The sequence below is a fragment of the Oncorhynchus mykiss genome, chromosome 8 (assembly GCF_013265735.2).
Source record: "Oncorhynchus mykiss isolate Arlee chromosome 8, USDA_OmykA_1.1, whole genome shotgun sequence".
NCBI lineage: Eukaryota > Metazoa > Chordata > Actinopteri > Salmoniformes > Salmonidae > Oncorhynchus > Oncorhynchus mykiss.
In genome coordinates, this window is record NC_048572.1 from 13670066 (window position 1) to 13697973 (window position 27908).

Sequence of the window (27908 nt, forward strand, 5' to 3'; positions counted from 1 at the left end):
ACCGCGAATAGAGTACCGCCAATAGAGTACCGTCAATAGAGTACCGCGAATAGAGTACCGCCAATAGAGTACCGCGAATAGAGTACCGCCAATAGAGTACCGCCAATAGAGTACCGCTAATAGAGTACCGCCAATAGAGTACCGCCAATAGAGTACCGCCAATAGAGTACCGCCAATAGAGTACCGTCAATAGAGTACCGCCAATAGAGTACCGCCAATAGAGTACCGTCAATAGAGTACCGTGAATAGAGTCCTGCCAATAGAGTACCGTCAATAGAGTACCGCCAATAGAGTACCGCCAATAGAGTACCGCGAATAGAGTACCACCAATAGAGTACCGCCAATAGAGTACCGCCAATAGAGTACCGTCAATAGAGTACCGTCAATAGAGTAGCGCCAATAGAGTACCGCCAATAGAGTACCGCCAATAGAGTACCGCCAATAGAGTACCGCCAATAGAGTACCGCCAATAGAGTACCGTCAATAGAGTACCGTCAATAGAGTACCGCCAATAGAGTACCGTCAATAGAGTACCGCGAATAGAGTACCACCAATAGAGTACCACCAATAGAGTACCGCCAATAGAGTACCACCAATAGAGTACCGCCAATAGATTACCGCCAATAGAGTACCGTCAATAGAGTACCACGAATAGAGTACCGCCAATAGAGTACCGCCAATAGAGTACCGCCAATAGAGTACCGCCAATAGAGTACCGCCAATAGAGTACCGTCAATAGAGTACCTCCAATAGAGTACCACCAATAGAGTACCGTCAATAGAGTACCGCGAATAGAGTACCACCAATAGAGTACCACCAATAGAGTACCGCCAATAGAGTACCACCAATAGAGTACCACCAATAGAGTACCGCCAATAGAGTACCGTCAATAGAGTACCGCCAATAGAGTACCGCCAATAGAGTACCGTCAATAGAGTACCGCCAATAGAGTACCGCCAATAGAGTACCGCGAATAGAGTACCACCAATAGAGTACCGCAAATAGAGTACCGCCAATAGAGTACCGTCAATAGAGTAGCGCCAATAGAGTAGCGCCAATAGAGTACCGCCAATAGAGTACCGCCAATAGAGTACCGCCAATAGAGTACCGCCAATAGAGTACCGTCAATAGAGTACCGCGAATAGAGTACCGCCAATAGAGTACCGTCAATAGAGTACCGCCAATAGAGTACCGCCAATAGAGTACCGCGAATAGAGTACTGCCAATAGAGTACCGCCAATAGAGTACCGCCAATAGAGTACCGCCAATAGAGTACCGCCAATAGAGTACCGCCAATAGAGTACCGCCAATAGAGTACCGCCAATAGAGTACCGCCAATAGAGTACCGTCAATAGAGTACCGGGAATAGAGTCCCGCCAATAGAGTACTGTCAATAGAGTACCGCCAATAGAGTACCGCCAATAGAGTACCGCCAATAGAGTACCACCAATAGAGTACCGCCAATAGAGTACCGCCAATAGAGTACCGTCAATAGAGTAGCGCCAATAGAGTAGCGCCAATAGAGTACCGCCAATAGAGTACCGCCAATAGAGTACCGTCAATAGAGTACCGTCAATAGAGTACCGCCAATAGAGTACCGTCAATAGAGTACCGCGAATAGAGTACCACCAATAGAGTACCACCAATAGAGTACCGCCAATAGAGTACCGCCAATAGAGTACCGCCAATAGAGTACCGCCAATAGAGTACCGTCAATAGAGTACCACGAATAGAGTACCGCCAATAGAGTACCGTCAATAGAGTACCGCGAATAGAGTACCGCCAATAGAGTACCGCGAATAGAGTACCGCCAATAGAGTACCGCCAATAGAGTACCGTCAATAGAGTACCGCCAATAGAGTACCGCCAATAGAGTACTGTCAATAGAGTACCGTCAATTGAGTACTGTCAACAGAGTACTGTTATTACAGACCGTCAATAGAGTATTGTCAATAGAGTACTGTCAATAGAGTACTGTCAATAGAGTACTGTCAATAGAGTACTGTCAATAGAGTACCGTCAATTGAGTGCTGTCAATAGAGTACCGTCAATAGAGTACTGTTATTACAGACCGTCAATAGAGTACCGTCAATAGAGTACTGTTATTACAGACCGTCAATAGAGTATTGTCAATAGAGTACTGTCAATAGAGTACTGTCAATAGAGTACTGTCAATAGATTACCGTCAATTGAGTATTGTCAATAGAGTACCGTCAATAGAGTACCGTCAATAGAGTACTGTTATTACAGACCGTCAATAGAGTACCGTCAATAGAGTTCTGTTATTACAGACCGCCAATAGAGTACTGTTATTACAGACCGCCAATAGAGTACTGTTATTACAGACCGTCAATAGAGTACCGTCAATAGAGTACCGTCAATAGAGTACTGTTATTACAGACCGTCAACACAGACTGCCTATACAGACCGTTAATACAGACCATCAATACACTAAGTTCTGTTAATAGGGTGTCCTTTTAGAAAACAGCACTATTAAATGTGTGTATAATTGGGATTGAATCAGGTAATTACAGCATATATGACTCCTCCTGATACGTCCTTCTAAAACAATTCTCTGAAATGATTTGCGGCTTAAATGACTTCACATTGCAAATGAGTTAATGAAGCATGATCAAGTCATTGGAAGAGGAGAGCAACATCACTAAGGAGGAAAAGCATCTCTCTCTCTCTCTCTCTCTCTCTGTCCTTCAGATCAGATGAGTTATTGTTGGGCGCTAAGCTGTCAGTTTCCATGGTAATAAAGAGATATTTCATGTTGACCTTTTCTAAAACCAAAGAGCTGAGTCGGCACACTAGCTCACTCCCCTCAGTCATTTAAACCCTTATATCTGAGACACTTATCTTTATTCACACCGGGGTGTCCAGGAGTAGTGACTACACACAGTACACTGTGTGTGTGTGTGTGTGTGTGTGTGTGTGTGTGTGTGTGTGTGTCGTGTCCTTGCATGAGTGAGTATCATATGTTGTAATTAATCACAATAGAGATTGTTTGGCTCAAGAGGAATTAAGGATGTCGGTTGGTTGTGTTTTCACGCTAGGTCAATCTGTTGAAGGGCATCTAAAGCTGCCTGAACCATTCTGAATGAAAACCTCATCAATATTTGTTGTGGTTTGACATTAAAGCCACTTAACGTTTTTGATTGGACACATCATGCAAGGAGACACTTTTATACCACTAATTGGTTATTTCTACTACGTTACACAGATTAGGCTGGTTCCAAATGGCATCCTATTCCGTTTATAGTGCTCTACTGTTGTCCAGAGTTCACACACTGACTGAAACTATTTCAATATCTGGTTAACCAGGACTTGAGATGGCAATACTCTTCTTTTCAATAAATTGAATATAATCCAGATGGGCTCATTAGCGTTTCATCACATTACTTTTGGAGTTTTGCCAAGTCCTGAACAAAATTAATCAATCTTTGGTTTGAAAATTCTGCATTGCTTCAACTGATGTTGTCTTCTTAGTACATACCACACAGGGGCGACAGAGGATTGGCTATTGGCTCATCAGCCCTTCAGGGAGTCAACAACTCATATTCATTCTTTCATTCTTTCATTCTTTCATTCTTTCTTTCACGACTGTTTCTCTCACTGGCACTTTTTTTAACTACATCTACATCTTGTCTAAGCTTCTCGGCCGCTAGTGTCTGTTCTGTACAGTACATGATGATTGAAGTGCTGTCTGGCCCCATAGCTTTAGATCAGAGGTAGGCAACAGTTGGCCCGCTGGTCAAAACCGGCCTGCAAGTATATTTTTTTTGCTCCCCCCAAGGTTTAAAAAAGAAAAAAAAAATAGTATTTGGTAAAAAAAAAAAAAGTACAATCACCAGGAATTCAGCTTAAAATTAGTTCAATGTAGGAAATATGTTCCCAAGTATTCCCACAAATAAAAAAAAGAGATATGTGATTGTGTCTCAATGTAATCAAGGTATAAATAATTATTTTCACATGCAATGTATTTTTGGCCTTAGTTGTGGTACATTTGCAGTGTACAATTCTAATTGTGTTCCGGCCCCCTGACTATTTGCTCCAACAAAAATTGTTCCGCGGCTGAATCTAGTTGCCTACTCTTGCTTTATATGTGATGTCCATGCTGCCCCTGCTGTGTGGCGGCCCTTCATATAAAGCTGTTTGAGAAGGGAGCCTATGGCGAGGTCATTAGCCCAGTCCATCACTCTAATGCTGAGTGTTTGATCGTGCAACGCTGGCTGGGGCAGATAAATGCAAGAATTCTTCTTACTGTAGCTTATCATTCATCAGACGTTTGTATTTCTTGACTGTTGTCAAGATATGTATCAGATGTGTTCTATTTAATAGGCACCAAACATAACCCAAACAGGGATGCACTTACATGAATTTGATCATTAAAATATGCTTGTTTTCCTTTTTCGTTGCAAGTAAAGCCCCCCTGCCAAACCCTCCCCTAATTCGGACGACGCTGGGCCAATTGTTCTCAGCCCTTTTGGACTCCTGAACACGGCCAGTTGGGATACAGCCCGGGATCGAACCCGGGTCTGTAGTGACACCTCTAGCACTGCGATGCAGTGCCTTAGACCGATATGCCACTCAGGAGGCCCCAGACAGAAATATTCTGTTCGCTAGAGTTTTTCTGCAAGACATGACTACTGAACTCTTCTACTTACAGCATCTTACCAGTGATCGAGATATGTGCTTGTTTAACCTACTTTGATTGAATGCACTGATTGTCAGTCGTTACCGTAGCTATAGCAGTTGGCTGGTATTTTTACTCGATGTTCATTTCTCATTTCTGATGTATCTTGTGTGATGTCCACTTTGACTTGCTGTGTGTAGTATAGTATTGTATATACAGTGTAGCCTATATTTCTGCCCTGTTTCCATCCAATGTTAAATCCACAATGTCATGGGGATCTGGATGAATTCATAAACCCTTCAGAGTGCAAAAAAGGATTTATGAAGGTCCAAAATGGCATGTTATTGCCACAGGGAGGCTTGTTGGAAACAAAAACATGTATATATTGAACAGAATCGCAACCCCTCAAACCTAAAGCAAACAGGTGTAATAAACTGAGATGAATATAAATATCTTCGGAGGGTCAGTCATTGGCATTGAGAAATAGAGAACTGTTTGAACTTTGCTCCTAGTGTAGCCCGAGCCTCGTCAATATCTGCCTGCAGTCTGAATAACCGATGCCTGCTCTTGCTACTCACTGAGGGGCGTAGAAACAGACAGAATTCAAAGGAGTTGATCAGTGAACTTAGCCTAGCTCCCTGGGCTGCCTGTGTTTCTATAAGGTCTCCGTCCCAAATGGCACCTTATTCCCTATATAGTGCACTACATTTGACCAGAGCCTTATGGGCCCTAGCTGGTCAAAAGTAGTCCACTATGTAGGGAGTAGGGTGCCATTTGGGACACATACATGGAGTCTAGCTAATAAACATCCTCCGGTTCCCCAGACACCACATTAGCGCACTAACAAACACCAATGCCTGCAGTGCAAGGCTTCAGAAAGACACACAAAGAAGATCAGTTCTCTTCACCCCTAGATCCCCCTGCGAGGAGTCAACTAAAAGCACCATGATGGAAGAAAATAAATAAAACATACACTTTCTATTCTTCTTTTCCTCTTCCCGTTCCCCAAAGAACAGGGAATATTTCACCCACAGACGCCTTGTGTTGATAACGCATGTGACATGCAGATTGGTTACCCTCCCACCCAACAACATCCCCCTCCTCTCCCTTTACCCTTCCTCCCCCCTCTCCCTTTACCCTTCCTCCCCCCTCTCCCTTTACCCTTCCTCCCACTCCTCCCCCTCCTCTCCCTTTACCCTTCCTCCCCCTCCTCTCCCTTTACCCTTCCTCCCCCTCCTCTCCCTTTACGCTTCCTCCCCCTCCTCTCCCTTTACCCATCCTCCCCCTCCTCTCCCTTTACCCATCCCCCCTCCTCTCATTTCTTCCATTAATAACTGGCCGTGGGGCTGCCATAAAAAGACAGATATTCCCAGGAACTATTTTTTTCCCCTCTGAGCACATTTGCATTTTTCCTGTTTGATCAGGACTGCTAAATGAGACGAACGCTATTAGACATTAATGGCTGCTCCAAATCTATCAATAAATTATTAGTTTGCAGTGCACTGATTGGCTGTGCATGAGATGTATTGGAACCAGACTCATTCAATGGGCCAGTCACTGGGGAGCAGCTAAGCTAATCAGCACCACCACCTCAACAACAGAGCACTGGTAGAAACAAAGAGCCAGACATTAAAAAACACACGTTGGCTTGGCAGTCTGAATGATTTCATAACAACAGTGGGTGTAATTCATTCAATTCATCATGTTTATTTAACTCGGTGCATGGCATACAGTGTAGTTGAATATTAGTCATGGTTCTCCATGATCAGTTACTGTACCCAGTCAGTCAGTCAGTCAGTCTTTAGTCAGTCTTTAGTATGTGTGCAAGATTCTCTTATTGCCACTATCATGGGCAAGTCAATGTATCCCACGAGCCATGAAAACCAGGTCACATTCTATGTAGATTAAATTCCCCAAGTAATCAAAATGGTAACCTTTGCAATTACACTGCAATAATTACACTGCGCCTGCTTGCTTAATCTGTCATTCTGCCCCTGAGCAAGGCTGTTAACCCACTGGTCCTCGGGCACCGAAGACGTGGATGTCGATTAAGGCAGCCCTCCTCACCTCTCTGATTCACAGGGGTTGGGTTAAATGTGGAAGACACATTTCAGTTGAATACATTCAGTTGTACAACTGACTAGGTATCCCCTTTCCTTAAGTAACTTCAATACATAGATATATGTTAAGGACACTTATTTCAAAGTGGGACCAAACCATAAATAAGTGGATTCAAACGACATGCTATACAATGTTTTTATCATGTATAAGGTAACAGGTTTGAATTCCAATGAGGGACATGTAGTGAGACAGTCTGAGACAAGTCGTGCATCCCAAATGGCACCCCATTCCCTATGCAGTGAACTACTTTTGGCCAGTGCCCAGAGGGACATAGGGCTCTGGTCAAAAGTAGTGCACTATATAGGTAAGAGGAAGCACACAGGTTACTGCATTAGAACAATTAGAACATAAAGATGCATCAGAATCAGTAGATATATCTCTGTATAGGAATGTTTACTACAGAGCCCCCCAGCAGTGGTGGTAAAAGTACCCAACTGTCATACTTGAGTAAAAAGAAAGATACCTTTTAATAGAAAATGACTCAAGTAAATTTGAAAGACACCCAGTAAAATACTACTTGACTAAAAGTCTAAAAGTATCTGGTTTTAAGTATACTTAAGTATAAAGTAAAAGTCAATGCTATAAATCCTTTGAAATTCCTTATATTAAGCAAACCAGACAGCACAATTTTCTTGTTTTTTATTTATTTAAGGATAGCCATCGGTACAGTCCAACACTCAGACATCATTCACAAACAAAACATTTATGTTTAGTGAGTCCACCAGATTAGAGACAGTAGGGATGACCTGGGATGTTTTCTTGATAAGTCTGTCAGTTAAACCATTTTCCTGTCCTGTTAAACATTCAAAATGGAACGAGTACTTTTGGGTGTCAGGTAAAATGTATGGAGTAAAAAGTACATGATTTTCTTTAGGAATGTAGTGGAGTAAAAGTAAAAGTAAAAAATATGAATAGTAAAGTAAAGGACAGATACCCCCCCCAAAAATACTTAAGTAGTACTTCAGTGTTTTTACGTATTTACTTTACACCACTACCCCCCAGTAGCTTTGTTCCATGTGTAGTTTGCAGATCACAGACAACAGGCAGACTCTGTGTTCTACCCCAAGTCTGAGAGAGAGAGAGCTGCCATGAAGCAGCAGCCAGTCTCCACCACCTCAACCCCTCTCCTCCTCCTCTCATCAGGGGGTATGTGACACACGCATGCCATCACTCACCAGACACATGTCTCTCTCCCGCTTAATGCACCTCCATCTCTTTTTAGTGTGTGTTTTCATGCGTACAAATGTGTATATAGGTGTGGGGGCCCCGGTGTGAATACACTCGAGAGCCCCTCTGTTAAATCATAGCAAAGGTGTCCCGGGCGCCAGAGAGAAAGGTGGCGACGCTGCAAGGTGAATATTTTACCTCATCTCAGCCTCAAATAGGATCATAAATGAATTCACTGCTAGTCTTGTCAACCTTGCCTGATATGGCTCTCTTCTGTTCTCCTTCTCTTTTCTGTGTGTTCCATAGACTGGAGGCAGGATGCCAATCAATCATTATTTTCATCACAACTCCATCAGACAAGAGATTGTTGTGGATGGCTTTCTGCATTTTAATAATGGCTATACTGTTGTCTATTCGTTGTCTGCATTGTCGACTGAAAGACTATTCTTATTCGTGATGGGCGGAGAACCAAATTGCCCCCTATTCCCTATGGGGACTACGCCTACTGTACTTGGGAAATAGATTTCCATTTGGGACACAAATGTTCCTTCTGGTATTTATTTTATCACATAGGCTACATGTGTATTAACAGGAACATGAACATGACAATATGAACATGATTAAGCTATCATTGCACCTATCTAAGAATGGTGCTACCGTAGCTGGTGGCCGAAGTACTGCTTTCTGGTTAGCACAAAAGACATTGTCATAGACATGTATGGCATTCAAGAGCGATAGCCTAACAATTTAGCTAGCTAAAAGTTTTTGGGATTGTACAAGCATCTTAAAGAAAACAAAGACCTTACATATTTGCCTATGGCTTTCGTCAGAGCTTCTGTGGGGTAGAGACAGGAAGGAGTGCTCAAGACAACCGTTTAGGTTTGAGAACAGAGCCTGACAGTGTAAGGAAGTGGACAGGATGTTAACCCTGACTGACAGGCTCATTGATTAGGTCACAGTTAAAGGAGAAATAAGAGAGAGCAACAGAGGATGGTACCACAGACAGACGGACTTGGCTGTGACCCAAATGGTACCCTACTCCCTATAAAGTTCCCACAGGGTTCTGGTCAAAAGAAGTGCACTAATTAGGGACTAGGGTGCTCTTTGGGCCCTAGGTGGCTGACTGACTGAGTGTCATTAGAAGGACTAATGGTGATTAATGGTCTGGTTGGTCTCTCCTCAGAGGACAGTGTGTTCAAAGCCAAATCAAGGAGGAGGGAGACGGTCGGGGTGGCAGAGATACAAGAGGATGGACAACTAACAGTGGACCTGCCAATCGACCAGGTAACATGGTGTGCATCCCAAACGGCACCCTATTACCTATTTATTGCACTACTTCTGACCAGGGCACATAGAGATACGGGTGCCATTTGGAACGTGTCCATGGATGGACCCCCAGAGATATGAACATTTAAACACAGTCAATATAGGAAAGAGAAATAAACAGCTGGGTGAAATTATAGGGGCTACTTTTAAATTCCAAGCAAATAGACTAGACTTTAGAGAGACATTTGCCTACTGTAAAGTGAGTGTTCTTCTGAACATGTGAGATAGTAACATCAGAGTTTGGACCCTGGCAGGTGGTGGCCAAGGTGGTGGAGGAGCAGTGTGATGTCATCATGGCGTTGTCTCCTCAGCAAGACAGTGGTGGAGGTGAAACGTTCTGCTCTATAGTACCGAAGTCAGCCAGCTCCAAGAAGGTCAGTCTAATTGTGTGCACACACACGCACACAAACACACCACACCACACAGCCTGGTCTCATAGATTAGACGTAACATAGTAAATATAAATTCAAGACACTCAAATTAGTATGATATGTTAGGTTTGGTATGGTTACTTAAGGCAAAAAAGTGAAACGCGGGTGGTTGGTCGGGGCTAGTGTAGGTAAACTTTTGTCTTGAAGCCCAAAGGTTGCATATTCGAATCTCATCATAAACAGCTTTTGCATTTGAGCTAATTAGCAACTTTTCAACTACTTACTACTTTTAAGATACTTTGCTACTAGTTAGCATATTAGCTAACATTAAGCCTAACCTTAAAACCCTTTAACCTGTTGAGTGTAGGAGGCAGTATTTTGATGTTTGGATGAAAAAACGTACCCAAATGAAACTGCCTATTTCTCAGGCCCAGAAGCTAGAATATGCAAAGAAGTAGAATCAGATTAGGATAGAAAACACTCTAAAGTTTCCAAAACTGTCAAAATATTGTCTGTGAGTATAACAGAACTGATATTGCAGGCGAAAACCTGAGGAAAATCCAACCCGGAAGTGCCTCTTATTTTGAAAACTCCCTGTTCCATTGCATGCCTTCCCTCCATTTAAAGGGATATCAACCAGATTCCTTTCCCTATGGCTTCCACATGGTGTGAACAGTCTTTAGACATAGTTTCAGCCTTTTATTCTGAAAAATTAGCGAGAACGATCACATCGTGTCAGTGGATGGCTTGGTGTCACCAGAGTTTTGCATGCGCAACAGCTTGGAGCAGACATTTTCTCTCTCTCTCCTATTGAAAAAGCTACGGTCCGGTTGAAATATTATCGATTGTTTATTGTAAAAACAACCTGAGGATTGATTATAAAAAACGTTTGACATGTTTCTACGAACTTTACGGATACTATTTGGAATTTTTGTCTGCCCGTCATGACCTGCACGAGCCGGTGGATTACTAAACAAAACACGCCAACCAAATGGAGGTTTTTGGATGTAAAATTATCTTTATCAAACTAAAGGAACATTTATTGTGTAACTGGGAGTCTTGTGAGTGCAAACATCCGAAGATCATCAAAGGTAAGCAATTAATTGTATTGCTTTTCTGACTTTCGTGACCAATCTACTTTGCTGCTAGCTGTTTGTAATGTTTTGTCTGTTGAGAGAGATGTCCTCACATAAACGCTTTGTTTGCTTTCGCTGTAAAGATTTTTTAAAATCTGACACGCCAGGTGGATTAACAACAAGCTAAACTGTGTTTTGCTATATTGCACTTCTGATTTCATGAAAATTAAATATTTTTTGTAATTTAATTTGAATTTGGCGCTCTGCAATTCAGCGGATGTTGACGAAAATGATCCCGCTAACGGAATGGGTGCGCCAAGAAGTTAAGCTAACCCTTCCCCTAGCCCTTTAACCCAATTCCTGAACATAACCTTAACCCTAAATCCTAACGCTAACACCTAGCCTGGGTAACATTAGCAAGCTAGCTAACGTTAGCACCTAGCTACCTAGATAATGTTAGCCACAACATATTTGAATTTGTAACATATCATACATTTTGCAAACTCGTAACAACTATTGGCCACTTCGTAACAAATTGTACATTTTGGAAATTCGTAACATATCATACAAATTGTAATTTGTAACACATGATACTAAATGAAGTGTCTCGGATTTACGTACAGAATAATATGAAATGCTCTCAGACCAGGTTGCACCACACACACTCACTCCCATTGTCCCCATCGTCCCTGTCCCCTCCCCAAGGGACAGCCATGTGGTGCAGTCAGTGGCTACATCCCAAAAAGCACCCTATTCCCTATATAGTGCACTACTTTTGACCATGGCCCATACGGCTCTGGTCAATGTTGGGAATAGGATGCCATTTGGGACACGTGTTTGCTTCACAGACCCTGGCCGTTGCAATGAACTAGATGGATTTGTTAGTTCCACATAGAGGCCATCGACAGAATGCCAACCGTAGCTATTTTATCAGTGGGAAGAAACAAGAACATTTCTTTTTTTACTCAGCATCTTTATGTAGGGAGTGACTCCCTGGGCTCTGTGTCCTCCGCTGTTGAAGCTTTATGTGGAGGCATTTGTGTCCGGTTCCATTGGTATCCTATTTGTTTAAACTATTTCTATACTTTTATACTTTTAAGATTTAATTTGACTTTTTTATTTTCAAACATCACAGGACAGAAACTAAGACAATACAATATCCCAAACAACAACGTCATCTATCTTTATTAGAGCGATGTATCTTGACTGGTGATGTACTTTCTTGTACTGTAGGCCTCGGCCAGACTGACCAGTGCCTTCCCTGAGCAGCCAGCACCCCAGGCCGGGCCCCCAGAAACGGGTCGAGACACCCGAACCCTCACCCACTCCCCCGTAGGGACCAGCCCCACCACACCTACCAGAGACACAGAGCCCCTACAGACACATGGCAAGACTGAGCCACAGGTACGTGAATACTTCATTGAGTAATGGCAAGGTTAGTGATAGGGACTCAAAACACAGTGGTGTCCGCAACTCAAATGGCACAACAATATTCCCTATATAGTGCACCAGGGGTACGATTTACACTGGGGGCGGGGGACGGGGGACGGACGGACGGACTTTCAGAAATTGCATTTTTGTCCACACCAGTTTCACTTTGGCTTTTTTCCTATTTTGTTGCCTTACAACCTAGAATTAAAATAGATTTTTAGGGTGTTTGTATCATATGATTTACACAACATGCCTACCACTTTGAAGATGCAAAATATTTTTTATTTTGAAGCAATCAAGAAATAATACAAAAAAACAGAATACTTGAGCGTGCATAACTATTTACCCCAGAAAGTCAATACTTTGTAGAGCCAACTTTTGCAGCAATTACAGCTGCAAGTCTCTTAGGGTATGTCTCAATAAGCTTGGCACATGTTATTTATTTATTTTACCTTTATTTAACTAGGCAAGTCAGTTAAGAAAAAAATATTATTTTCAATGATGGCCTAGGAACAGTGGGTTAACTGCCTGTTCAGGGGCAGAACGACAGATTTGTACCTTGTCAGCTCAGGGGTTTGAACTTGCAACCTTCTGGTTACTAGTCCAAAGCTCTAACCACTAGGCTACCCTACTACCCCATCTAGCCACTGGGATTTTTGCTCCAGCTCCTTCAAGTTGGATGGGTTCCGCTGGTGTACAGCAATCTTTAAGTCATACCACAGATTCTTAATTGGATTGAGGTCTGGGCTTTGACTAGGCCATTCCAAGACAATTGAATGTTTCCCTTTAAACCACTCGAATGTTGCTTTATCAGTATGCTTAGGGTCATTGTCCTTCTGGAAGGTAAACCCCGTCCCAGTCTCAAATCTCTGGAAGACTGAAACAGGTTTCCCTCAATAATTTCCCTGTATTTAGCGCCATCCACCATTCCTTCAATTCTGACCAGTTTCCCAGTCCCTGCCGATGAAAAACATACCCACAGCATGATGCAGCCACCACCATGCTTCACTGTGGGGATGGTGTTCTCCGGGTGATGAGAGGTGTTGGGTTTGCGCCAGACATAGCGTTTTCCTTTATGGCCAAAAAGCAAAATTTTAGTCTCATCTGACCAGAGTACCTTCTTCAATATGTTTGGGGAGTCTCCCAAATGCCTTTTGGCAAACTTTTTAATAAGCAATGTCTTTTTTTCTGGCCACTCTTCTGTAATGCCCAGCTCCATGGAGTGTATGACTTAAAGTGGTCCTATGGACAGATACTCCAATCTCCGCTGTGGAGCTATGCAGCTCCTTCAGGGTTATTTTTTTCATTTCACTTCACCAATTTGGACTATTTTGTGTATGTCCATTACATAAAATCCAAATAAAAATCTATTTAAATTACAGGTCGTAATGCAACAAAAAAGGAAAAACGCCAAGGGGGATGACTATTTTTGCAAGGCACTGTATCATTGGAATGTGATACGAGGCAATGGTGTGGATATATACAAAATAAAAATGATAATATATGCCCCCCCACTTCTAAAACCAAAGTTGCGCACCTGTAGTGCACTTCAAAGTAGTGCTCTATAAAGGGAATAGGGTGCCATTTGGGATGGATAATTTGTTCAGAGCAAGAAACACATCTGTGTCAGAGAAAAACTTTTAATTCAGTAACAATGTCTTTGTGAAATAGATTTTCAGGGGAAGTGCATTGTAAGCTGAGAGGAAGTATCTTCAGCATTGTCAATAGTGATGGAAATGGCTTACTGTTATATATCCCGCTCAAATGGACATTCAACTGTAAGCTGTTTACCTACTCTACCCTCACACAGCCTTACAATCCATGAAGAGAATTTACAACAGGGAGAGCAAGGTTAACATAAAGCCCCATTTTCTCCTCATCACAATCATTTATTTAGATTTAATGGTATCGGCTGCTTTATCCATCAGTCAACAGTGCATTTCTTCTTAAGTAATAACGTGAGATATGCCAATACAGAGAGGGGATGCCGGATCAATTGTCGCTCTCTTCAGAAATTAGCAATACAAAATCAAATAGCCATCGATCCGTTCCTCATTGATTTCCATTAGTCTTTTCCACCGCAATTATCTCTCGTCCATCTCGCTGTGTTTTCTGGTTCCTATCCCGTCGGCTCAGTTTAGCCGCTCTCCAGGCTCTCTCTGAAGCTCAAGGTTAACTTTAATCAACCTCAGGCACTGTCACCGGCAGGCTGCAAGCTACAGCCCTGGAGCCTTCTGGTGTGTGTGTGTGTGTGTGTGTGTGTGTGTGTGTGTGTGTGTGTGTGTGTGTTTGTGTGTGTGTGTGTGTGTCCATCCAGCCTGCAGGCTCAGGCTCTATTCCTCTGGGTCCCTCCAACTGGATCAGAGAATTAACTCTAGTGTTCATGAAGCACTTACTCACTGAAGTCTACTACAGCACTCATTACTCACCCCCAGCTCAGGGGGTCTCTACCACAGGCCCGTACTTCATGAGCTCCCTCGCACATCATTCTCCAGCTCAGAGGGCTTCTATTGAGGATGTGGGTTCTCTGTCCCCCATCTCCCGTTGGTCCTTTTTTTTATTGTATTTTTTATTTCACCTTTATTTAACTAGGCAAGTCAGTTAAATGACTTAGTCACAATGACGACCAATCCCGGCCAAACCCGGACGACACTGGGCCAGTTGTGCGCCGCCCTATGGGACTCCCAATCACAGCCTGATGTGATATAGCCTGGATCAGGCTGTCCTCAAGGAGGCTCAGAAAAGGCCGGACGTCCACGGCCACTCACCTTCCTCCAGCCATCATCATTGGTTGTTCCATGGTGAGGCACACCTTGGTTCCTGGAGCAAAGACTCTGTGCTGCTGCTACTGTTGTGCATGTGGTATCAAATGACATCAAAAAGTGTAAATCAGGATTGTATTGTTCTGATCAACACCCTAAAAGGCTCTTGTGGCTGCAAAAGGTTCAGCAGGCTCTTAGCACTTTATATCTTGCTCAAAGACTACTGCCACTCTGTTGGCATAACTTTTATAGATAGCTTTGAAACCTGCTAAGCTTACAAAAAAGTGTGTGCCCTCAGGCCTGGAGGGAAGAAAAAGTCATACCCCTCCCCAAGAAAAGTAAAGCACCCTTTACTGGCTCAAAAAGCCGACCAATCAGTCTGTTACCAACCCTTAGTAAACATTTGGAAAAAATTGACCAGATACAATGCTATTTTACAGTAAATAAATTAACAACAGACTTTCAGCACCCTTATAGGAAAGGGCATTCAACATGAACAGCACTTACACAAACTATTGATGATTGGCTGAGAGAAATTTATAATAAAAAGATTGTGGAAGCTGTTTTGTTAGACTTCAGTGCATCTTTTGACATTATCGATCATAGTATGCTGCTGGAAAAACGTATATGTTATGGCTTTACACTTTACACTATACTGTGGTTTGAGAGTTACCTGTCTAACAGAACACAGAGGGTGTTATTTAATGGTAGCCTCTCTAACATAATCCGGCATTCCCCAGGGCAGCTGTCTAGGCCCCTTACTTTTTTCAATCTTAACTCATGACCTGACACTTGGCTCTGAGTTAAGCCTGTGAGTCTATGTATGCGAATGATTCAATACTATACTTGCCAGCTACTACAGTGAGTGAAATCACTGCAACACTTAAGAAAGAGCTGCAGTTAGTTTCAGAATGGTTGTCAAGAAATAAGTTAGTTCTAAATATAAACAATAAATAAAAGCATTGTATTTGGGACAAATCATTCACTAAACCCTAAACCTCAACTAAATATTGTAATGAATAATATGGAAATTGAGCAAGTTGAGGAGACTAAACTGCATGGAGTAACCCTGGATTGTAAACTGTTATGGTCAAAACATATTGATGCAACAGTAGCTAAGATGGGTAGAGGTCTGCCTTCTTAACAACAATATCAACAAGGTAGGTCCTACAGGTCCTAGTTTTGTTGCACCTGGACTACTGCCCAGTCATGTGGTCAGGTGCCACAAAGAACTTGGGAAAATTAGAACAGCACGGCTGGCCCTTAAATGTACATGTAGAGCTAACTGTCTGTCTGTCTGTCTGTCTGTCTGTCTAAAGCCTTTGCTTCTACTGACTGGCTGATGTTGCTGATGTTGCAATGAGAAATAACAATGTAGGGCTTCTTACTCTCATAGCCTGCGTCGTGCACTACTTTTTACCTCAGCCCATAGGGTGAGAACAGGGTGCCTTTTTACCAGGGCCCATAGGGTGAGAACAAGGTGCCTTTTTTTGTTTTACCTCGGCCCATAGGGTGAGAACAGGGTGCCTTTTTAACCAGGGCCCATAGGGTGAGAACAAGGTGCCTTTTTTTACCAGGGCCCATAGGGTGAGAATAGGGTGCCTTTTTTACCAGGGCCCATTGGGTGAGAACAAGGTGCCTTTTTTACCAGGGCCCATAGGGTGAGTACAGGGTGCCTTTTTTACCAGGGCCCATAGGGTGAGAACAGGGTGCCTTTTTTACCAGGGCCCATAGGGTGAGTACAGGGTGCCTTTTTTACCAGGGCCCATAGGGTGAGAACAGGGTGCCTTTTTTACCAGGGCCCATAGGGTGAGTACAGGGTGCCTTTTTTACCAGGGCCCATAGGGTGAGAACAGGGTGCCTTTTTTACCAGGGCCCATAGGGTGAGTACAGGGTGCCTTTTTTACCAGGGCTCATAGGGTGAGTACAGGGTGCCTTTTTTACCAGGGCCCATAGGGTGAGAACAGGGTGCCTTTTTTACCAGGGCCCATAGGGTGAGTACAGGGTGCCTTTTTTACCAGGGCCCATAGGGTGAGAACAGGGTGCCTTTTTTCCAGGGCCCATAGGGTGAGAACAGGGTGCCTTTTTTACCAGGGCCCATAGGGTGAGTACAGGGTGCCTTTTTTACCAGGGCCCATAGGGTGAGAACAGGGTGCCTTTTTTTACCAGGGCCCATAGGGTGAGTACAGGGTGCCTTTTTTTACCAGGGCCCATAGGGTGAGAACAGGGTGCCTTTTTTACCAGGGCCCACAGGGTGAGTACAGGGTGCCTTTTTTACCAGGGCCAAAAGGGTGAGTACAGGGTGCCTTTTTTACCAGGGCCCATAGGGTGAGAACAGGGTGCCTTTTTTTACCAGGGCCCATAGGGTGAGTACAGGGTGCCTTTTTTACCAGGGCCCATAGGGTGAGAACAGGGTGCCTTTTTTACCAGGGCCCATAGGGTGAGTACAGGGTGCCTTTTTTACCAGGGCCCATAGGGTGAGTACAGGGTGCCTTTTTTACCAGGGCCCATAGGGTGAGAACAGGGTGCCTTTTTTTTACCAGGGCCCATAGGGTGAGTACAGGGTGCCTTTTTTACCAGGGCCCATAGGGTGAGAACAGGGTGCCTTTTTTACCAGGGCCCATAGGGTGAGTACAGGGTGCCTTTTTTACCAGGGCCCATAGGGTGAGAACAGGGTGCCTTTTTTTACCAGGACCCATAGGGTGAGTACAGGGTGCCTTTTTTTACCAGGGCCCATAGGGTGAGTACAGGGTGCCTTTTTTACCAGGGCCCATAGGGTGAGAACAGGGTGCCTTTTTTACCAGGGCCCATAGGGTGAGTACAGGGTGCCTTTTTTACCAGGGCCCATAGGGTGAGAACAGGGTGCCTTTTTTTTACCAGGGCCCATAGGGTGAGTACAGGGTGCCTTTTTTACCAGGGCCCATAGGGTGAGAACAGGGTGCCTTTTGGGATGTAACCGTGGAGTATTCCGATGTGTGATCCTACAGAGTAATGTTGTGATGCTCTACTTGTCTGGGGAGATTTCTCAATAAGAGCATTGAGCAAGATGATAATGGCCCTGTCACTGTATGTCTTGTAATGCAATTAATAGCCACTTTAGTGAAGTGATCAGTGATCAAGGACCTATGTCTATAACAACACAGGACGAGACCCAAATGCAGACACAGGAGGCAGATGGTTAGAGTCTTTGATATTTATTAATAGAAACGGGGCAGGCAAGAGGCAGGTCGAGGACAGGCAGAAGTTTGTAAACCAGGTCAGAGTCAGATGGGTACAGGACGGCAGTTAGGCTCGAGGTCAGGGCAGGCCAGAATGGTATGGCAGGTGGGCTCGGGGTCAGGGCAGGCAGAAAAGGTCGGAATCGAGAGGACTGGAAAACAGGGACTAGAAAAATAGGAGTACGGAAAAATACGCTGGTAGGCTTGACAAGACGAACTGGCGAAAGACAAACATTTATACCACCGGTATAAATACACGGGGATAATGGGAACAAATGGGAGACACCTGGTGGGGGGTGGAGACAAGCACAAGACAGGTGGAACATCAGGGTGTGACACTTGTCACACACACAAACCACACACAGGCAACTTGATGAAAAATATGTCCTACTCTACCTTTACTGTAATATTCTGATCACAACAACAGTGGCCAGACACACACCACCCTCTCATTCACAACATTCTCAATGTACGGGTAGCTAGTCTCTTTCTCAGTGGACACAAAAACACAGCAGATCATATCATCTTTTATACCGTACACCCAATGACACTTTAACTCCGCTGGTTCCTCTCTGCTGGTCCGCGGTACTGTATTTAGCTAGCTAGTTTTAAAGGCCCCCTCTCCTTCAAAAGAGTGGCAGGAGTTAACGGGGATCCCTAATAAATATGAATACAACAAGTTAGTGGCTGCATTGTGAGCAATGAGCCAGTGATGTACAGTGACCCAGGAAGCCTGCTGCTACCAGTCATAAAGCAGAGTGGTGATTCAAGGCAAAAATGTGTGTTCAGTCATCATGGCATGTCATAATCTGCACACATGCTCTCTCTCTCTATCTCTCTCTCTCACACACACACACAGATACACACACACACACACACAGAGACTTTATGCTTACAGGTGTTAGCATTTCTGTGGTGTTAGCATTGCTGTGGTTTTAGCATTGCTGTGGTGTTAGCATTGCTCTATGTTGTCACTTGGTTCTGTGGCTCTGCGCTTGCTCTCTGATGTACAGTATATCACATGCATATGCAAGATGATGATGACGATGATGCCTTTCACACTCATTGTAATTTCCCTGTGTGTGTAAATCAAGTGTGATTTCTCTCTCTCTCTCTCCCTCTCTCTCTCTCTCTCTCTCTCTCTCTCTCTCTCTCTCTCTCTACTGAGGGTTGGTTGTGGCATCAGTTGAACTACTAAGACATATCCTGTATTGTTTTTATCTCCATCTAATAATGTTGAGTTACCAACAACCCCTGCTTGATCTGCATCTTCTTGAGAATCATTCCAAAGCATGAAATGTCACTGGGGAAAGATTTAATCAGTTACACCAAAACAACATTTTGTCACATTGGTGTTTGACCACCTAAAAAAGGCAAAGGTTTGAAGGAAAATCTGCTTATTTGGGTAGTTGTCGTTGGTTCTGAGAGAAGGGATTAGGTCCCTGTTGTGTGTGTTGAAACAGCATCTCAAATGGCACAATATTTCTATGTAGTGCACTATGCAGAGCCCTATGCAGAGCCCTATGGACCCTGGTCAAAGTAGTGCACTATACAGGGGATAGGGTCCCGTTTGGGGATGGACTGTGGAGTGTGCTAACCAGCTCCTGCTGTCGACCCTCCCTTCCTCTCCTTATAATCACATCCCACTGATAGTTTGATGCAACTCACAAACCAGATTTGAGTTACATAAATTATGACAGAAATATTAACTAAATGCACAACTTGTCAGGCTTGTCTACGAACCGGAGCTAGCTGATGTATTTTCCTCCTGGTGAAACGTCAAGATGGCCACGAGACATGCTGAGATTAAGTTCATCTATAATTTATCACAGAGTGCATCTCAGACCGCCCCTCCGCACTCAAATGTAATCTGACATTATATACCTCAAAAGCATCCACACACACACGCATATACCCCCCCACACACACACCACCCTCATCTTCAAACCACACTCCAGTATATGAACCCAGCCCCTCTATTTAGCATGCAGGTGGAGTGTCGTGTTTTAAACATGATGTTCTTAAGCCAACTGTCTCTTAATGCATCCCTTGTGTTTCTCTTTTTTTCGTCCTCTAGAATGTAAAGAAAGCCCCCAAGGTGGCGACGAGAGCAGAAGACACAAGACGTCAGTAGTCTAGCTTTACTTCAGTATAATACCCAATAAACATGTCCATCTCAGCAGCCCACTTCATTAAGATACTACTGTACATATCAATTACTGTTGTTGTGCTTGTGGTGGTTGGGGTTGTTGATGTTGTGGATGTTGTTGTTGTGGTTGTCTGAGTCAAGAGACATAAATTAACCTGAGTGCCTGTGATTACAGCATACAGGTGATTACTTTGCCCAGAGGCACGCTTTTCTCTCTCTCTCTGACTCTCTCTCTCTGACTCTCTCTCTCTCTCTGTGTGTGTTGCATTTTCTCTGCAGTATTCAGATAAATGGTTTTGTTATTTCTCCTAATGCCTAAATCAACAGCCAGAGAAAGTGTGCATGTCTGTAAACGTGTATGTGCGGGTGTGTATGTGCAAATGCGTGTGTGTGTATGTAAACCTGTTTGTGTGTAGAGACATAGCAAGGCCTTTCTTTATACAGTACCTTGTCCTGTGATGGGTGGCAGGTAGCCTATCAGTTGGAGCATTGTGCCAGTAAATGAAAGGTCACTAGTTTGTATACCTGAGCCGTGAAGGTGACACATCTGCCGATGTGCCCTTGAGCAAGGCACTTGACCCCAATTTGCTCCAGGGGCTGACCCTGTAAAACAACACATCACTGCACCTATCACAGGCTGTTGATGTGACCATACAATAGAAAAAGATGCATCAGCCGGCTGATTAAAACTGACATCATCTAATAAGCTGATGATATTTAACTGATGGGGGAAAAAACACTCTGCACACATCTATAGATATTAAAAACCATGAGGACTAATGATGCAGAAAATAAAGGTGTTGATGTTTCAACCCCCAGGCTGTATATGTAGCCAGTGATACAAATGAAAAATACAATCCTGTGTGTGTGTGTGTGTTTGTGGACCTAGTGTGAAAATGTCACCTGCTGAAGATGTGAGGTTTAGTCAGTAGTACTGTAGCTCTATTTTAACACCAGACAAACAAGTGTGTAATGTTATTCATCTTGCTATTGTTTCACTGCCGGATCCATCCCTATAAACTCTTGTACATTGTGTGTGTGTTTGTGCCTGTAAATGTGTGTGTGTGTAAATGTGCATGGCTGTGTGCGTTTCTGAAGAGGGGACACAGAAATTAGTGGTAGAGAACACTCTAGTTTAATTTCAGCTCATCACAAAATATAATTTTGGCTCTTATAGCATGTCTGTATAATATAATGCCATATGACCTCATGAACATTTTATGACCTTCTAACAGAGCTAATCAGAGTAACAGCTTGTGTTCTGGTACATTGTATAGACCCATTCTTTACTAGGGCTTCAGAGAGAGCGTGTGTGTGTGTGTGTGTGTGTGTGTGTGTGTGTGTGTGTGTGTGTGTGTGTGTGTGTGTGTGTGTGTGTGTGTGTGTGTGTGTGTGTGTGTGTGTGTGTGTTTGTGTGTGTGTGTGTGTGTGTGTGTGTGTGTGTGTGTGTGTGTGTGTGTGTGTGTGTGTGTGTTTGTGTGTGTGTGTGTGTGTGTGTGTGTGTGTGTGTGTGTGTGTGTGTGTGTGTGTGTGTGTGTGTGTGTGTGTGTGTGTGTGTGTGTGTGTGTGTGTGTGTGTGTGTGTGTGTGTGTGTGTGTGTGTGTGTGTGTGTGTGTGTGTGTGTGTGTGTGTGTGTGTGTGTGTGTGTGTGTGTGTGTGTGTGTGTGTGTGTGTGGTTTCTGTAGGATAATTAATCTATTCCCCAGGTTGTTTTCCTGGCTTCCAATATGTCTAGAATAGAACACTGTAATGTTCAGTGTTTAATTCCTCTGTTTTATCAGGGACCATGCGATCTAATGTGTGGCAAATTGCAGCCATTTCACGAGGATGACACGTAATCAAATGTGTATTCATTTGAACACTTTGCCTGATCGAACTGACTAAGGGTTAATTGTTCAAGCGCACGGGCTGCATGTGGATGAACTCAAACTCCCACTTCCCAAATGGCACCCTATTCCCTACATAGTGCACTACATTTGAGTTCTATGGGCCCTGGTCAAAAGTAGTGCACTATATAGAGAATAAGGTGCCATTTGGGATGCAGGCCCTAGTCTAGTTAGTATCAACCAGGAAAGGATGCTACTTTATATTTAACAACTTCAAACCAGATACTGTATGTAGTGGAGTACAATTCAAGCTATTGTATCTGGTTACTGCACTACATCACACAGGTCCATACCATAGAAATAGAATGAGTTCTGTTAGTTCTCATTTTAGTTCTGTGATCCACACAGAACTAGGTAAATTCGCTTTTAGTTTAAACCAGTGGCTGGAACTGGTTCAGGGAGCAGAACCGAGAACCTGGAAAATAACAAAATTTTTCGAGGAACTAAGATGGAACCTGATCCATACTGTTCCGGAATAGAACCGTTATTTTTAAAAGCATGGGAACCGGTTAATAACATTATTTTACATTCCAGACATTATTTCTAGCTCCACAAAAAAAACGCAACAAAGCGCCTATGCAAAGCCCTCACTCAGTCACTCAGAAACCTATTCCAGTGTCTGCCTGCAAACTACTTTGCCAGTGTGTGTGACTGTGTAGGCTACCTGCCCTCCCACATCCAAAGCATAGGCTACTGTACTGACGTTAAGTGTGATTCAGTGTGATTCAGAAGTGTGATTCAGAAGATGGGGATATATTTTTCTTTAGCTAGAAAGGAATGGGTTAACTTTTTCAATGCTAGTTAAGGATACTGTAGGCTAGTTATCACGTTTTCACGTTGGATTTATTAACTACAAATAGGTACAGTAAGACGTGCTTTAGATTCTCGTGCCGCTATGCACACACAAGCCTGTTAGCTAGCTAGTTCAAAAGTACATTAAAAGTTCCTCCATAGACTCCTAGGTACAATTCTGTGGACCTAATTCAGATAACTATGTCATAACGAGATGCCCAGCGGTTCAAGCCTCCTCCACAACCCTCTCTCACTCTTTCCCCACCTGCAAAATGTCTGTCGCATCTTGCGACATAGGCTACACTTGTCTATCCATCACGCATGTAAACAACTTGCTTGCCTGCACTATCCGCACTGATTGGTGAAGTAATTTAATGGGCTAACGTAAACTCACCCAATTCCGTACAAATGTGCGCAACCTCAACATTCAAACGAGGCTACAAAGAAAACTAATGGGACTGTAGCGACTGTGTTGACGTCAAAATCTGGGGTGTGAACTCGGTTTCTATTCAAGCGTTGATCTACATGGTAATGGCGGAACTTTTGGAGAAAAGTAGAAAAAACTGACTCTCCGTTACATCGTGACGTATCATGTCGTAATGTACAGCACGCATAAAGCAACTATTTCTGTCTTACAATCTCTCTCCACCAGGTGTAGCACTTCTCTCATCCTTTAAAAATAAGAACTGGACAGTGACGGGGTAAGGGGGGGATACCTAGTCATTTTTTTCGTCATCATTACATGCGATCATCATTCTCAAAGCCTCTGTTTACTTCTAAGATCACTTTAGCACCGCCCTAAAAACACGATTCAAATTCGACACAAACCTTCAAATAGGTATGTAATGACACATTATATAAACTCTTTATAGTGTTTTATTTACATTTTAGAGAAGATAAGGTGATAAGTTGGACAGATCGAGTGAAAAAAAGCAATTTTCCCACACAACATCTCTCCTTCTCACTGTCACGCATTAGTTTCGCTTCCCCACCCACCATTTTTAAAAAGACCCGACGGGGCTCATTGCCTGCTTGAATTATGCAGAAACGGGCAGCGTTAAGGTCATGTAATTGATTTTGTTGGGAAGGGGAGAAATTGTGCTTTACAATGGTATTGATATTACAGTTGATCTGGAAGTATTACGTTTTTGGGGCGCTAAAATAAGGGCAATTGTACGGACCAAGGCGATGTACGAGTTTACGTGAGTATACTTAACATTTTAAAAACTTAATTTCACAGGTTAAAAAGGAACAGAAAGGAACAATTATAAAACAGTACTTTTTGGGGGTTCGAACTGGTTCAGAACTTTATTTAGCTGGTCAGAACAGCTGAACAAAACAGAATAAATAGAGTTTCTGTTCAGAATGAAACGCTCCACATTTTTGGAATCACTTACAAAATTCATTACATTTGGATTCCCTGGTGCCACTAGGGCAGATTAAAACCCTGATGATAAATGAGTTCACCGAGGTGTGCAATTGTTTTGATTGACTTTAATTATGATGCTTGTGATGTTTGTGAAGTTCTAATGTAATGTAGTTGTTATTGTATCTTTTATTTTATTTGATGTCCTCAGGGCGCCATTGAAATTGAGACCCTGGTCTCAATTGGTCTCCCCTGATTAAATAAAAGTAAATAAAAACTACTTTGCTACATCAGTACTAACCCTAATCTCTCGTGGAAAGATTCTGCGCGCAAACCGAGAGAATCTGTCAATGACTGAATAGTATGTGAATGACAACAGCAGCAGTAGTTCTGGTGGTTGGATTTTTCGTCACCAGCAGTGATTTTCGCATGTAAATGTTGGTGGGGCAAACTTAACCAATTTTTTTTAGATACATGCTAGCGAAGCCAATACACAACACAACACTAAACAATACATTTATTGCACTATACCGGTGACAATCGGTGACCACAAACTGTTAGGACCTATATAAAGCTGTCCCAACAGCAGAGCTTTCTTTTCAGCACCATGGAGTGAATCCTTACCACTGCTACACCTGGATATCAGCAGAGCCTTGTCTGGCAGCGAAACAGTTCATTCAGCCTCATTTAATGCTTAAAAAAAAAAGCTGATATGGCTGAGTTGCTTACATATTTATGTTTTCAAATGACTCCTTGTGGATTTGTCTAACTCGATAAGAACCACATTCTCCTTCAATAATAATGAATGCCGACGTGAGATTTGTCTTTTGAACAATACACAAACATTTTTACATTTATGTTCAGTAAATTCATAGTGATTGTTCTTATCATTAACACTTAGCTCTAAATATAACAAGAGCAAGCAAATGAGCTGTGAACAGCTAGGCCTATACATTCAGCTCTTCTGAAATGGCCACCGACAGAAATTCAGATAGATGTTAGTTCAGATAAATTCAGCAAGATGGGAGAGAGGTGTTAGCTTACCATTTGAAGTATTTTATTATGGGGTCTAAAAAGGAAGGATCCCCTTTTTTCACGAGGATCCCCTTTTATAGACAATATACTGAGGCACAGACAGCGCATTGCACAAACAAAACAATCCTCCTCACGGTTACAGACCCAACAACATTATATAGTATCTCCTCACGGTTACAGACCCAACAACATTATATTGTATCTCCTCACGGTTACAGAGACAACAACATTATATAGTATCTCCTCCTCATGGTTACAGAGACGACAACATTATCAAGTATCTCCTCACAGTTACAGAGACAACAACATTATATGGTATCTCCTCATGGTTACAGACCCAACAACATTATAAAGTATATCCACACAGTTACAGAGACAACAACATTATATAGTATCTCCTCACGGTTACAGACCCAACATCATTATATAGTATCTCCTCATGGTTACAGACCCAACATCATTATATAGTATCTCCTCATGGTTACAGACCCAACAACATTATATAGTATCTCCTCACGGTTACAGACCCAACATCATTATATAGTATCTCCTCACGGTTACAGACCCAACATCATTATATAGTATCTCCTCATGGTTACAGACCCAACAACATTATATAGTATCTCCTCACGGTTACAGACCCAACATCATTATATAGTATCTCCTCACGGTTACAGACCCAACATCATTATATAGTATCTCCTCATGGTTACAGACCCAACAACATTATATAGTATCTCCTCACGGTTACAGACCCAACATCATTATATAGTATCTCCTCATGGTTACAGACCCAACAACATTATATAGTATCTCCTCCTCATGGTTGCAGACCCAACAACATTATATAGTATCCCCTCCTCATGGTTGCAGACCCAACAACATCATAAAGTATCTCCTCACGGTTACAGACCCAACAACATTATAAAGTATCTCCTCACGGTTAATGACCCAACAGCATTATATAGTATCTCCTCCTCACGGTTAATGACCCAACAACATTATATAGTATCTCCTCCTCACGGTTACAGACCCAACAACATTATATAGTATCTCCTCTTCACGGTTACAGACCCAACAGCATTATATAGTATCTCCTCCTCATGGTTACAGACCCAACATCATTATATAGTATCTCCTTCTCATGGTTACAGACCCAACATCATTATATAGTATCTCCTTCTCATGGTTACAGACCCAACATCATTATATAGTATCTCCTCACGGTTACAGACCCAACATCATTATATAGTATCTCCTCCTCATGGTTACAGACCCAACATCATTATATAGTATCTCCTTCTCATGGTTACAGACCCAACAACATTATATAGTATCTCCTCTTCACGGTTACAGACCCAACAACATTATGTAGTATCTCCTCACGGTTACAGACCCAACAACATTATATAGTATCCCCTCCTCACAGTTACAGAGACAACAACATTATATAGTATCTCCTCACAGTTACAGACCCAACAACATTATATAGTATCTCCTCACGGTTACAGACCCAACAACATTATATAGTATCTCCTCCTCACGGTTACAGACCCAACAACATTATATAGTATCTCCTCCTCACGGTTCCAGACCCAACAACATTATATAGTATCTCCTCACGGTTACAGACCCAACAACATTATATAGTATCTCCTCCTCACGGTTAATGACCCAACAACATTATATAGTATCTCCTCACGGTTACAGACCCAACAACATTATATAGTATCTCCTCACGGTTAATGACCAAACAACATTATATAGTATCTCCTCACGGTTACAGACCCAACAACATTATATAGTATCTCCTCACGGTTACAGAGACAACAACATTATATAGTATCTCCTCACGGTTACAGACCCAACAACATTATATAGTATCTCCTCACGGTTACAGACCCAACAACATTATATAGTATCTCCTCCTCACGGTTACAGAGACAACAACATTATATAGTATCTTCTCATGGTTACAGACCCAACAACATTATATAGTATCTCCTCACGGTTACAGAGACAACAACATTATATAGTATCTCCTCACGGTTACAGACCCAACAACATTATATAGTATCTCCTCCTCATGGTTACAGAGACAACAACATTATATAGTATCCCCTCCTCATGGTTGCAGACCCAACAACATTATATAGTATCTCCTCCTCACGGTTACAGACCCAACAACATTATATAGTATCTCCTCCTCACGGTTACAGACCCAACAACATTATATAGTATCTCCTCCTCACGGTTACAGACCCAACAACATTATATAGTATCTCCTCCTCATGGTTACAGACCCAACAACATTATATAGTATCTCCTCCTCACGGTTACAGAGACAACAACATTATATAGTATCTCCTCACGGTTACAGACCCAACAACATTATATAGTATCTCCTCACGGTTACAGACCCAACAACATTATATAGTATCTCCTCCTCATGGTTACAGACCCAACAACATTATATAGTATCTCCTCCTCATGGTTACAGACCCAACAACATTATATAGTATCTCCTCATGGTTACAGAGACAACAACATTATATAGTATCTCCTCACG

The 27908-nt window shown here is 42.7% G+C and overlaps 1 protein-coding gene across 1 annotated transcript in view; it reads left to right on the top strand.

Annotated features, from left to right (window-relative positions):
- The window catches only part of LOC110529187 (doublecortin domain-containing protein 2), a 43585-nt gene extending 23340 nt beyond the window's left edge, over positions 1-20245 (top strand). The window contains exons 7-10 of the mRNA XM_021611319.1: positions 9111-9211; positions 9508-9627; positions 11934-12104; positions 20189-20245. Of these exons, the coding sequence (XP_021466994.1) occupies positions 9111-9211; positions 9508-9627; positions 11934-12104; positions 20189-20245 (449 nt within the window). The remainder of the gene's footprint in view (positions 1-9110; positions 9212-9507; positions 9628-11933; positions 12105-20188) is intronic.
- Positions 20246-27908: the final 7663 nt, after the last annotated feature.